Below are 13,449 nucleotides of genomic sequence, written 5' to 3'. Positions count from 1 at the left end.
TCCCCTTAAGTGAGTAGGATACGGGGCTATCTATCTACTTTTGCCGTAGGGGCTAGCCAATGGCAAGGGATAAGGTATTTAATGGTTTCGCCTCCTAAAATACAGTGGTTCTGCTGCTTACTTTGCATATGCAATCACACCCTTATGCAAATTTGGGGGGCAGCACATAAATAAATAAATACATACATACATACCGTATTTTTCGCTCTATAGGACGCACTTTTCCCCCTCCAAAAATTAAGGGGAATTGTGTGTGCGTCCTATGGAGCAAATGCAGGCTCCTTGGCTTCAGTGATAGCAACGCAAAGCCTCCGAAGCTCAGAGGGAGCACTCCCTCCGCGCTCCGGAGGCTTCGCGTTGCTTTCGCTGAAGCCTGGAGAGCAAGAGGGGTCGGTGCGTTGAAGCCAGGAGAGCAAGACTCTCCTGGCTTCAGCAGAGAGGGAGAGCTGCGCAGCGCCCCTTCAGCGAAGCGGGAGGAGAAATGGAAGGGGCTCTGTTTCTCCTGCTGCTTCGCTGAAGGGGCGCTGAGCAGAGAGGAGGAGAATTTCCCCCCCCCTTGTTCTCCCCCTCTAAAACAAGGTGCGTCCTATGGTCGGTTGCGTCCTATGGAGCGAAAAATACGGTAAATAAATATCAAGGAAGCCCCTCCATACCCTGATTTCCATTTCTTTATTCCCTCCACTCCCCCACCACACACCCAGTGGGTCTTCCTTGCTTACAGGGCTCTGGGAGTATCCCAAGTAGCCTGCCACTTCGTGGGGGAGGGGCGCACAGTTCTGACATTGCAGAATTTTGCTTTTGCATGCGGATGCCCAGAATCAAACCCTTGTATAATTGGCGGGCCCTCTGTAGACCTGTTAGCAGGTCCATATTTGCAGTCAGGGTGGCCTACCCTTCTCCCAAGGAGACTCACTGGAGACAGTGAACATAGGAACACAACCGTGCCTTGCTGGATCCGACTGAGGGTCTATCCAGTCCAATATCCTATTTCCAAAAGCAATCTTCCTGTGCCTTCTGGTGCTCGTGAGCAGAGGGTAGTCTACACCATTTTGTTCTATTTTTTGTCCTTGGTACCTGGAATTCAATGGCTCCATTTAACTAGCATGCCTCATCCTTTCTTGATGGCACCTCTCGTGTTGCGGAAGTCGCCAAAAACGTGTGGTACTGAATCCTTTCAGGTACGTGCAATCACTTATGTCGTGGGAGGGGAGATTGTCAATAAAGATAGGTAACAATCTGATCTTTAATCTCTTCTGCAATCAATCAATACATATTGGGAAACTTGCAAGCCTCTTTCCTCTTCCTTTGCCACAACCTTAAATTAAAACAGGTCTCAGAGCCTCTGGGTTGCATAGTATCAAGCCTTCTCAGATTATTAAGCAATGTGAGATGGTCTGCCTCAGGCAAAGGGTCCAGAGGGGCAGCCGATCCCAAAGTAGATATTAATTTTACCCCCCTTCCTGTTGTTCTTTTTTGGGGGGTGCCATTTTGTGGTTCACCTCAGGTGCCAACATGCCCTGGGCCAGTCCTGTGGGTGAGTATCCTTTGGGTTTTCTGATTCAGGTCCCCAGATGCCTTCGGCCATTTCTGCTAGGATGCGAACTGCATTGCACTCAGGAGGACTTACTTCCGAGTAAACACATTGCAAATAAACAGAAACCAGGCATCCAATCTTGCTGTTCGTTATTGCCCCACATATAAGGCATTGCAGGGAATCAAATTAAAAGGCAGCTGGGACACTTTGGACCTGAGAAAATTAATCCACCTACGCGCATACACACCCACCCTCGTTTTGGCACACACCTTTGCAGCACTGAACGTACCTGCTCTATATTAAGACCAAGATAATGAGATAGCAAGGTATAAAAATGTGGTTTACGTCATGCGCTTCTGTAGTAGGCCAGTTACAGCCCAACATTACATAGCATCCATTTGTCTGCCAGGAGTCAGAAAAAACAATGCTCATTGCATGAACTTGTTTTTTTTGGGGGGGGAGGGAAGGGAGGACAGGTGAAATCTGGGAGGAAAAACAACCCATCCCTTAAATGCGGTGGGGGGGGGAGAGAATGCGTGACCCCTCCCTTCCTTCTCAGCCCCTCTCCACCCAGCTCAGCCGTGCCCCTTACCTGATTTGGGATAGGTAACAATCCAGACATCATTGTCCCTGACGGGGAAATTGGCGATTTCTTCCATCTTCCCCCTGCAGAAAGGGGGCAGGCGAACCCCATTGTACTCGAAGTATTTGCTCTCAAACTCCCCGGGCGTGCTGGGGGTCTCGCACTCGCTCTCCGCCATCCTCGCTCCTCCCTTGCAGCCCAGCCGAGGCCAAGGCGCATCAAGGATGCTCCAGGCGCCCCTCTCTCCCTGCCCCTCTCTCTCTCTCGCCCCCGAAGCGGGCACGCCCGACGAGGAAGCCCGGCTCGAGCCCTGCAGGCTGGGGAGAAGGGCAGGCGGGAGGGGGCCGAGAGAGAGACCGAGAGAAGAGAGACCGGCCTTCAGCGAATGGGCTACGGAAGTGGTGATGTAATGCGGGACCGCTCGCTAGGCAGGCAGAATGGATCCTGCAACAACAAGACGGAGAGGCAAGCCTGCTCGGGGATTAACCCTCTGCCTGCCTCGCAGCTCTCAGGGTACCACTATTCTGCAAACTCCCCTTTTCCTCTTTTGAGGGTTGGAAATACCTGTTTTTATTTATACTTATCAAAAGATATACAAAAGTTCATACCCAGGACAATATATCTTTCTGGAATACACCAGATTTTTAAATACTTTAAAAATCTAATCTAAGGAGCAACAGGAGCGAAAAGAAGAAGAGAAGAAGAAAAGAGAAAGAAAGAGAAGAGAATGGGAAAAGACTTCTGGTTCTCTCTCAGTTGAATATAGTATTTACTCATTAACATCCAGTGATTCCGTTTTCTACAAGCCAATATTTGTTCAGTCTTCAAATCCAAATAATTTGCAAACTTCCCACCCAAAATATTATAAGAAACTGGCGCAACCATTGTTCCCATTAAATTGGGGGGCATGTGCCATTTCTTACAAATCCAAGATTGTATGCTCCTTGGGGCAGAACCTTTCTCTTTCCCCCCATTCCTGCCCCCCACTGTTTAGTTTGGGGAGTGTTTTGATGTTGCATGCATATGCATAGAATCCTAAACTGAACCCGGAATCCAGTTTTCTTGCATTGGTTTGCAAAGTGCCGCCATGTAACAAAAAATGGTGCGGCAATAAAACTGCTACAGTATTTGCAAAGCTAAGCAGGGTGTGGTATGGTTTCAAATTGGATGGGCATGTGGAAAAGATGTGTTGAAATTCCTGTATTAGGTAAAAGTAAATAGGTAAGGGACCCCTGGACGGTTAAATCCAGTCAAAGGCGACTATGGGGTGTGGTGCTCATCTCGCTTCAGGCCGAGGGAGCCAGCGTTTGTCAACAGACAGCTTTCCGAGTCATGTGGCCAGCAGGACTAAACCGCTTCTGGTGCAACAGAACATCGTGACGAGTGCCAGAGTGCACGGAAATGCTGTTTACCTTCCCACCACAGCGGTACCTATTTATCTACTTGCACTGGTCTGCTTTTGAACTGCTAGGTTGCCAGAAACTGGGACAGAGCAATGGGAGCTCACACCGTCGCAGGGATTCGAACCATCGACCTTCCGATCGGCAAGCCCAAGAGGCTTTTCTGCATTACGAGGGGTTGGACTAGATGACCCTCAGGGTCCTTCCAACCCAACAAATCAATGATAAATTTAGGTTTGCAGAATTGAATCTCTATGTAGGTCTGGTACAGATCTCTATCTGGAAGCCTGGAGAGCCGCTGCCCGTCAATGCTGGATTTAAGATGGTGAGGGTGGTTCCTCTGCACAGGTTGCCAAGCTGAGGGGGTGCAAAATGCTAATACTAATAATTTTTTTAAAACCCCTATATTTATACAGGTACCTACTGAGAAGATCCATTAAAAAAGCAGCTGTACTAAAAGGTGTCATTGTGAAAATAAATATTTGGGGTGAGTGGGTGTGCCAATTTTTGTTCTCTCTCAGGGCACCATATTACCAAATCTGTGCCTGTTGTCAGATCCAGCTATTATGTAATGAATACCAAAGTCTGCTCCTCCTTGGTCTATTCATCAATAGCCACAACTTCATGTGGCACAAAATAGCGCTATAAATTTCACAAGTGCTTTCCACTGTCTTCTGTGAAGCCGACTTCGGGCAAAATGGATTCAGATTTGCACATGTGGACAAAGAGTTTGCCACTGGCTCCAAAGTGTTTTTTAGTGTTCTGTGTAAACAGGGTCATAGGGGAATCTTACTAGGCCCCGATTTGAGACTTACTCTGTGTACCAGCCAAGAACATGTGACGTTAGCCGCAATCCTGAACTATCCTCAAACCAGCTTCTGCTGAATTTAAAAATGTAAGTCACTCTTAAGCTGAGGTGTATACATCTGAGATAGCTGTTGCAAATACAGTGGTACCTCTGGATGCGAACGGGATCTGTTCTGGAGCCCCGTTTGCATCCTGAAGCGAACACAACCCACAACTGCATGTCTGCGCATGTGCGGGTTGTGATTCGCCGCTTCCGGGCATGTGCATGATGTCATTTTGAGTGTCTGTGCATGCGTGAGCAGCGAAACCCAGAAGTAATGCGCTCTGTTACTTCTGGGTCACCGTGGAGCATAACCTGAAAACGCTCAACCTGAAGCACATTTAACCCAGGTATGACTGTACACAGATGCCAACTAACTGCACCGATGACAGCTTCCTTTAATAGGAGTTCAGTGAGGAGAAAACAAATCCTGTAATGCATATTGGGAGAAGACACAATCCCATCCTCTCTGTGGTGTGTCCAGCAATGTACCAAAAAAAGCAACATTGATGAAAAAGCTGGTCCTGTGTTTTATATTCCCCACCTGATGACCAAACACCTTCACCATGTTCTACTACACAATCAGCTTCCTCTTTAAAAACAAATCTGCTTTAATAGATCTATCTCTGGTATCTCACTGAAAGGGCTCATTTGGACAGAACTTATTAAACTATTAGGCATTAGGCTTTTATTCTAATTGGTGGCGTTAACGTTTGTGTAATGATTATAAATAAATTATATATGTGCTTTATTTGTTATTCCAGTGCATTAAAAAGAGCATTTCTGACTTTGAATACATCTGCATAAATTCTGTATCATAATATTCTGTATCATATCATACTGAAAACTCACACATCTTTCTGGTTTATGATTTGCTGTATGTGAGTTACTGCACTCCCAGCCCTTTTTAGGCACAAATTATAGCCTGTGCACTGTTTGCGGGGGGGGGGGGGGCTCCATGTTGGGATGCAGACATACTATTATAGAATATCTTATAAGGGCTCGACCTTGTTTTATAAAGGGTTCCTTCCAGCAAGCAAGGTTCAGTTTAGTTCAAATACGGTGTGCTGCCATGACGACTTATGAATGCTTACCCTTATTGCATAAAGTATTTCTATGGCTCATTTTAAAGTGTTCGGAACATTGTATACCTCAGCAATACTTGGAACAGTCCTGTCTTGTAAGGTAGGTCAGTATAGTAATTTAATTCACTGAAATTGTAAATGCTTGTATTACTGTGTGTTTAAATTTGGTTGGTAACTGAATTCTAGTAGTTCTCATGAGACTGGCTAACATTGGTCACATGGGAGATATCTAGTGAAGGAGAGACTCTTTTATGTGAAGCAAGATCCCTGTGTTTTAGAATCCACTGTGAATACTGCTAAGTTGAATAGAGTGTTGGAATGCTTCTTCTCTGCTGGGAAGAAAGAGAGCGAAGCGGAAGGAGAAGGTGAAAGTGGAAGTCTCTCCTAGGACCTGCAAGGCATGGGCTAACTGAGATACAGAAGGCTGCAAAGAGCAGAAAATACATCTCTTTGGACATTAGAAGAAAAGTCTGTAAGTCCATGCTTGGGGAAGCATGTGGCTTTAAATATTATGTTTTAATTCATCTATAAGTTTCTGCAAGTAAACTTTTTTTTGAATGTTAAAGTCTGGACGTTGCTTTAATTTCCAAAGAAGAGTGTCAGTCATATACAGTGGTACCTCGCAAGACGAATGCCTCGCAAGACGGAAAACTCGCAAAATGAAAGGGTTTTTTGTTTTTTGAGCTGCTTCGCAAGACGATTTTCCCTATGGGCTTGCTTTGCAAGACGAAAACGTCTTGCAAGTTTGTTTCCTTTTTCTTAACACCGTTAATACAGTTGCGACTTGACTTCGAGGAGCAACACATAGCACGCGGTGTGGTAGCCTTTTTTGAGGTTTTTGAAGACTTTGGTATTTTTGAAGCTTTTCCAAAACTTTTCCGACACCGTGCTTCGCAAGACGAAAAAAATAGCAAGACGACAAAACTCGCGGAACGAATTAATTTCGTCTTGCAAGGCACCACTGTATACATAATCTGAGCTTCTTAACTGCATTTTCTCTACCCTGACTTCCACAAGTACATCTATCTCTTGAGCTGCAGAATGGGGTGGGGGAATGAGGCTAATAATAGCTTGGCCTTGCACCATCTGATGTGTCCATCGCTGCCACTGGGTTGAATGATGGACTTCTTGCCTCACAGCTCACTCTCTTCACTACTAGACTACCCTCAGGGAATACTTTCGACACTGACTTGTCTGTGAAATAAGCTAGTCATTGACCACAGAATCACTGGGCGTTTCTAGGAATTCTGAGCACACACAGCAACTGCATGAGGAAAGCGTGATGTCTGGATGGTTGGCATACTATTGTATGTGAATGGAAGGTAGCTGTAGAATGTGCTGCAAACTCCCCTGTGTTTCAAAGGAAATTTGGTCATAGTGGAAAAGTGATATTTTTGGCTGTTTGTCTGCCCTGACTGATTTTTCTTATCACAAGTTGATAAGTTATGAGAAGCTCCAGAGTGGCTGAGGAAACCCAGCCAGATGGATGGGGTACAAATAAATTAATAATAATATCCTCGAATGCCAATGAACTCATACCCTCTAAGTGTCCCTATTTTCCAGGGACAGTCCTGGAATTACAGAAATTGTCCCCATTTCTGATTTGATCCTGGAATGTCCCAGTTATCCATTTTCCTCCCCTCTGCATCTCAAAGAACAGTTAAAACTGGTGGGTGTAGGTGCAAGAACGGAGCCCTTTTAATACTAAAATAAAATTCCTGCACCAAATGGAGGAACTGGTGAAACTGGCATACAAATCCCTTCCTATAATTTTCAAGGGAAATGTCACAAATCCATCTGAAGATAACCAATAAAAAAAGTAGAACCGTGAGTTAAATACTTTGCCTATTTTCAGACAATATTGGTCAATCACTGCTTGTTACACAACAATTGTCTTTCCTTGAACAAATATTTCATCCTTACACAGCTTAAGCTGAAAACTACATTAACCATATCTCCCTGGTACTGGAACTATAATCACCCCACCGCCACTTCCAGAGACAGATGCAGGCAGAAGTTGCTGATCCATTCCAGCCTTTTATTCTGCCTGCAATTCTTTCTGTCTGCTTCCATTGATCCCGTTTGTTTGTTTGTTTGTTTGTTGTTCTTTTTAACATTAGGGTGTGCCTGGTACCTGGTCAGTGCTTCTTATGAGTAAGCAGACACTCCCACTTCCTCTTAAGTCTTTCAGAACAATTTCCCTTCATGTGCTGAAAAGACTAAAGAGGAAGTGGGGACATCTGTTTACTCATGAGAAGCACATACTGGGCAACAGTTGTCATTGTCACACGGTGCAAGTTGAGTAATATCTCAGTGAGTAAGAATCTTCACAAGAATCTTTCAAAATACAGCCACTTGCAAAAATGGAAGAAAATGACATAGATCTGGAAAGACAAGTTCTGCTACTTAGGTTGTAAACATATTTCATTGGTGAGGGAGTATGCTAAATGGTTAGTTCAGGGATGCTTCAGTTGAGAACCTGCATTGCAGGAGCTTAGACCCTTGAGGTCCCTTCCAACTCTACAATTCTATGATTCAGCCCTTCAGGTGTTGCTAGACTCCAGCTCCCATCATTCTTGACCGCCGGTCATGCTGTGATCACACAGGTGGGGCTTACCCGGGCCCCCCATATTTTATTCAAATTGGCACTGCTGGGGAGCAAGATCTCTTTGCGTGTTAATGCTGTGAGTCCTTCCATCTTTTGCTCAGCTGAGGTCTAATCCACCCATGAGGCAAGATGAGGTGACCACCTTGGAGATATGAGAACCATTTTCAAGGGCTCTCAAGGGCTGTCATATTGGAGATGGAACAAGCTTGCTTTCTCCTGCTCTGGAGGGTAGGAATCGAACCAATGACTTCAAGTTACACGAAAGAAGATTCCAACTAAACATCAGGAATAGCTTTCTGACAGTAAGAGCTGTTTGACAGCTCTTTGGAGGTTTTTAAGCAGAGCTTGGCTGCCCATCTGCCATGGATGCTTTAGCTGAGATTCCTGTATTGTAGGGGGTTGGACTAGATGACCCTTGGGGTCCCTTCCATTTCCATAATTCTATGACCACTTCAGATGGCAGGATTCACAGGAGCAACAGATCCAGCCTCCAAGGAATGCAGAGCATGTGGATCTTTATTCCCTGCTTGTTTCTGATGTAGATTTTCTGTCCTCCCTTGTTTCTGACGTAGAGCTTCACTCACCCCTTCTTCCCTGGGGAGGGCACCATTTTGGGGTTCACCTCAGGTGCCAAAATGTCTTGGGCCGGCCCTGGCTCAGCCTGGATAGATGTGTAAATAAAGCTATATATCACCGACACCATTGTCTCCAGTGATCTTCATTCAAAAGAAACAAAAGCTGAGGCATGTCTTGGCACCCCTGAAGTCACTCGCTGCTCAGAGATTTGGGTATGAATAACAATGTTGCGGTGTTGTCATTTCCCATTCCCTTTTATTAGTAAGGCAGCAAAATTAAATCAGCTCTTCCAACTGACCCCTGCCAAACGTATGACTGCATGACAGTCCAATGCATATTTGCTCAGGAACAAGTAGAACATAGTAGAACTTACAACAAACATGTGTAGGACCATGATTTTTTTCTTAAAAAAATGTTTAGGGGTGCTCTCGTTTTCCTACTCATATTGCAATATTGCCCCTCAATGAGGCCAAACTTAGATTCACAAAATGTTTAGGGGTATGCATACCCCTGCGTCCCCCCAGGAAAAAAGCACTGCGTAGGACCAAGGTCTAATTAACTGAATGACCAATAAAGCAATTAATACTTTCTACCCTACAGGATACAGAAATGTCACTCGCTTGTCATTAATAGCAACTTTTATTGCAACAGCTGAACCAGCTCCAGTTGTGATCTATTATCTTGTGGGCATTTGTTGCTTTTGAAACACACCTATTTAAAAGTCATTTATTTTTTCCTGCAATTGCTGTAAGTCCTGCTTGTTCACAGCAATTGGTTAAACCCTGGACAGGACTATATTGAGAGCCAATACTGTATGTGGCTGTGTGCTGCAAAACATTGCTTCTTTTGTTTCAGAGCTCATCATGTATGCATTGAGGAAATATTAATCCTCATTTCTGTTTGGGAACACAGAAATGAACCATGAGTATTTGGCACCAAATCAAAAAACATGATCTACCAACTCAATGTGTTTATCAGTAAGAACTCTAAGTTATTTCTAATCACAATGGGAGTTTTTGTAGAACCACCCAGGCTCCTGATGTTGCCAATATTGGCACAAGGAGCCCCATTGACTTCCCTGTTTGAATGTGTCTATTGACAACACAGGAATTGAAGAATGGGTACATAAACACGTGCAGAAACTGGCACATGGAATAAGTATAAAGGACATAAGAGAAACAGAGAGAGCCCTTGAACAAAGCACTTTTTAAGCAGAAGGCGGCAATGGTGCGAAAACATGACAGGGAAAGGATCTTTATTAAGGCAGAGTAACAGTACAGACTCGGCAGCAGAGAGCTAATCCAGTCCCAGAGCTCTAACAAGGTGAAGGCTTAACAATAGGGCTGGCCCACCAATGAGGCAAAATGAGGCAACCACCTCGGGTGGCAGGATCTACAGGGGCAGCAGATCTGGCTTCCCATGAATGCATCACCCACTGCTGTTGCTGGTTCCACAGTGGCAGCAATGGCTGTGGCGCACTCCTTGGAGGCAAGATCTGCTCCCTCCTTGGCAGCTCCCTCCATGCTGCCTCTACAACCTTGTTCCCAATGTAGATCTTCACTTCTCCATGTAGATCTTTATTCCCCACCTTATTCCTGATATAGCTCTTCACTCACCCCTTCTTCCCTGGCACGTGGAGTGGCGATTTGTGGTTTGCCTCAGGTGCCAAAATAGCTTTGTCCAGCCCTAGTTGATGTGGTTGGGACCAGTCTAGGAGCAAGAGCCAAAGTTCATGGCTTTGGGGTGGTTTTAAGATGTTCAAGGCTGCACAACAGCTGATAAGTTGTCCCATTAGGTTTACCACACCCACCTGTCAAGCTGCAAAGGGCAGGGGGCACAACCCTTACTCATGAGAGTCTCTATTCCAGCATGAGCAGCTGGCTTGCAAGAGGGCATCTGGCCCCTCCTCCTGTGGCGCTGCCTGGGAGAGAGCCCCAGCCCTCCTTCGTCCCCCTCCTGCTTGGCCACCCCATGCTCAGAGGCCTCCCCAGATTCTGACAATGCTTTCTCCCTTTGGGAGAAGTGGGGATAGGAAGTCCTGACTCCACACTAGGGCGAGAGGAGATTGCGGGGAGGACTTGCATCTGCCTCCCTTTCCCTCCATAGTTTGCCATTCCAGGTCTGAGCCCGAAGATGCCAAGGGAGTAACGACAAACTGGAAGTATAGCTGGTGTCATAGGAGGAGAGGGAATGCCAACCCAGAAAACGACCTGGCCTAGGCAACCCCTCATGAACCTCACCAGAGTGCAGTTCCCTGCCATGGTGCTTATTCGAAATATTGCCTGGAGATGCATGTTGATTCTGGATTAGTGGTTTTCATGCATGCAAGATTTTTGCAGCATCCGCACAATCTTGTGGTCATCAGAATGCCAACCTATATCCCTCACCTGATTTATTCTCTCTGGGGGAAATCTTGTAAGTGAAAAACAATCTGTTGCTAACTACCCATTTGCAATCTTTCTGCTACTGCTTGCAATATTAAGCCCTTGTCTGGAACCATCCTTTGGCAGAGGGGACTACATGGTTTGTGAGCAAACCCTTTGGTAATAAACCACTTTGTACCTTTGCCTGAATTCCAGCCAGTCAAGATGGGTTCTTTCAGCTGCTGTTTTGACTTGGACAGATACTATTAATTACTTCCTCATAAAACTTTTGAAACATTATTCCTGGATGTGGAAATGCCAAATCATGGTTGTGTTTGAGGCCAAAGAGAAGAGAGACGGAGTGTTGTTTAGTACCAGTAATAATATCCCAAACAGAGCTTCTTGGTGGCAGAGCTTAAAAGGAGTGCTGCCTTGATAAGTAGACCTACCACTGGTCAGTGCTAAAAGCAGGACTGACAAGTGAAATTTTCCCTTTGAGAATCCTCAAACCAGTTTCCCCAGGACTGATCAGGAAGGCTTCCTATTATTTACATTTTGTAAATAGCAAATTCATTGGGAGTAAATCCTATTAGTTTCAAATGAGCTGATGCCAAGCTTGCATCTTTACTTTATAAAGGAGGGAGGCCAAGGGTACAAGCAAAATAATCCCAGATTGCAATCTTTACTTGGAAATACCAATTAAATCACTGACACCACTTGGTTTCATGAAAGAAAACCTCTGGTATGCCAGAGTTTAGTGAGAAGTGTGGCCTATCTAAAATCTCTGATGGGTCAGGCAGTGGGGTGGAAATCTTGTAGTCTTCATGTGCATTTTTTTCAGACACAGTCTTAATGAATCCCAAGCCATTCACTTCCCCACTTACATGTAGCATAAAAACCTTTTACATACCAGGCTGCTGTGGTCTCTGTCTTGAGTTCTGTTTCCCTTTCTCCTACTACCAACATATGCCTGCTGTCTCAGAATTACCTTTTGTTGCTAATTTGTCATTTTGTTATGCAAAATGGCCCTATTCCTTTTATCTTGTTGGACAACAGAGTTCTTGTTAATGGCCTTCAGTGGTCAGTGGCTACTCCATACCAGTGGAATCTGAATCACACTCCTGCTGTCTGTATAGAACTGAAAAGGATCCCATCTCGAACTGGGCCAGAGAAAAATATTTCAGAGTTGTCACTAGGATTCATTCATATGTCCATCCCACCGAATCCAGGTGAGTGCCTGTGGGCTGAATAAGAAAGTGAGGTTTGGCTGCACACACAGAAGCTCTTTTTGCTTGCATCATAGTAGTAATCAGTGTCCAGGCCACCTGGAAATGGGAGAAAGTTCATTAAAGGAAGAAACTGGGACATCCTGGAGTAGGTTGAATGTGTGTTGGGCAACATCTCAATGCAATCATTAATTGAAGGGATAATGGGAGCTGCAGTTTAGCAATATTTGGAAGGGCATGTTGGGTATGTTGCACAGGGAACTGGGTTCAGCTGCCTGGCCAAATCTTTCTGCCTGCCGCCCCCCATGGGTTAGGTGTGACAAGCAGGCATCTGACAGGTGGGCAGGGTGGGCCAACCCACCTCCACTTGTCACTTGCTTCACATCACAATGCCATCAGTGAGTCTGCTGCACAGTGTGCCATAAAACCTGTCAACCAGCTGATCCATGTGGCTTGCAAAGAAAGATGCTTTCCAGGTGTTGACCATCCACCCTTTCTGGCATAGCCATGCCTTTACCTGCTCTACATACAGTGGTGCCTCGCAAGACGAAATTAATTCGTTCCGCGAGTTTTGTCGTCTTGCGAAGCATGGTGTCGGGAAAGTTTTGGAAAAGCTTCAAAAATCACCAAAGTCTTTAAAAACCTCAAAAAAGGCTACCACACCGCGTTCTATGAGTTGCTCCTCGAAGTCAAGTCACAACTGTATGAACGGTGTTAAGAAAAAGGAAACAAACTTGCAAGACGTTTCCGTCTTGCGAAGCAAGCCCATAGGGAAAATCGTCTTGCGAAGCAGCTCAAAAAACAAAAAACCCTTTCGTCTAGTGAGTTTTTTGTCTTGCGAGGCATTCGTCTTGCGAGGTACCACTGTATGTGCCACTATCACATTCCCAGTTCAAGTTGGCTGCAACCCTCCCCCAGGTGTTGTTGGACTCCTGAGTCAGCCTGGCCAAAGAAGGGAATGGCCGCCGGGAGGAGCACGGGGGGGGGGGGCATCTGCAGCAGCACAACCAGACACATGGGCTTAGCCAGGGGGTGGGGGTGGGGCAATTGCCCCCCATCAAAACAAATCAATGCAAATTTCAGTTTCTGCTATCCCTAACAAAAGATTGCCCCCCTTCATCTGCCCCAACTGCAATGAAACATGTACCTTCCTTATCAGTCTCTGCAACCACAGCAGGCGCTGTAACTCTGTACAGTAATGGTTTGACTTCACCCCGAAGGTGCACT

General features: G+C 45.5%; 2 protein-coding genes across 3 annotated transcripts in view; one reads left to right on the top strand and one right to left on the bottom strand.

The window, feature by feature from the left end:
* The window catches only part of SULT4A1 (sulfotransferase family 4A member 1), a 30,947-nt gene extending 28,376 nt beyond the window's left edge, over window positions 1–2,571 (bottom strand). The window contains exon 1 of one of the 2 annotated variants that reach the window (XR_014526267.1): window positions 2,127–2,565. Coding sequence is in view for 1 of the 2 variants with exons in the window: in XM_083503575.1 (XP_083359701.1) it covers window positions 2,127–2,295 (169 nt within the window). In the remaining variant the exon portion in view is untranslated. Of the gene's footprint in view, window positions 1–2,126 lie in introns of both variants that reach the window. The other variant, XM_083503575.1, reaches the window with a different exon arrangement.
* PARVB (parvin beta) overlaps window positions 1–13,449 on the top strand; it is a 172,967-nt gene that overhangs the window by 64,753 nt on the left and 94,765 nt on the right. The window lies entirely within an intron of this gene.

This window comes from Podarcis liolepis (assembly GCF_965112155.1).
Source record: "Podarcis liolepis genome assembly, chromosome: 5".
NCBI classification, from domain to species: domain Eukaryota; kingdom Metazoa; phylum Chordata; class Lepidosauria; order Squamata; family Lacertidae; genus Podarcis; species Podarcis liolepis.
This window is presented reverse-complemented; position numbering and strand designations above follow the sequence as displayed.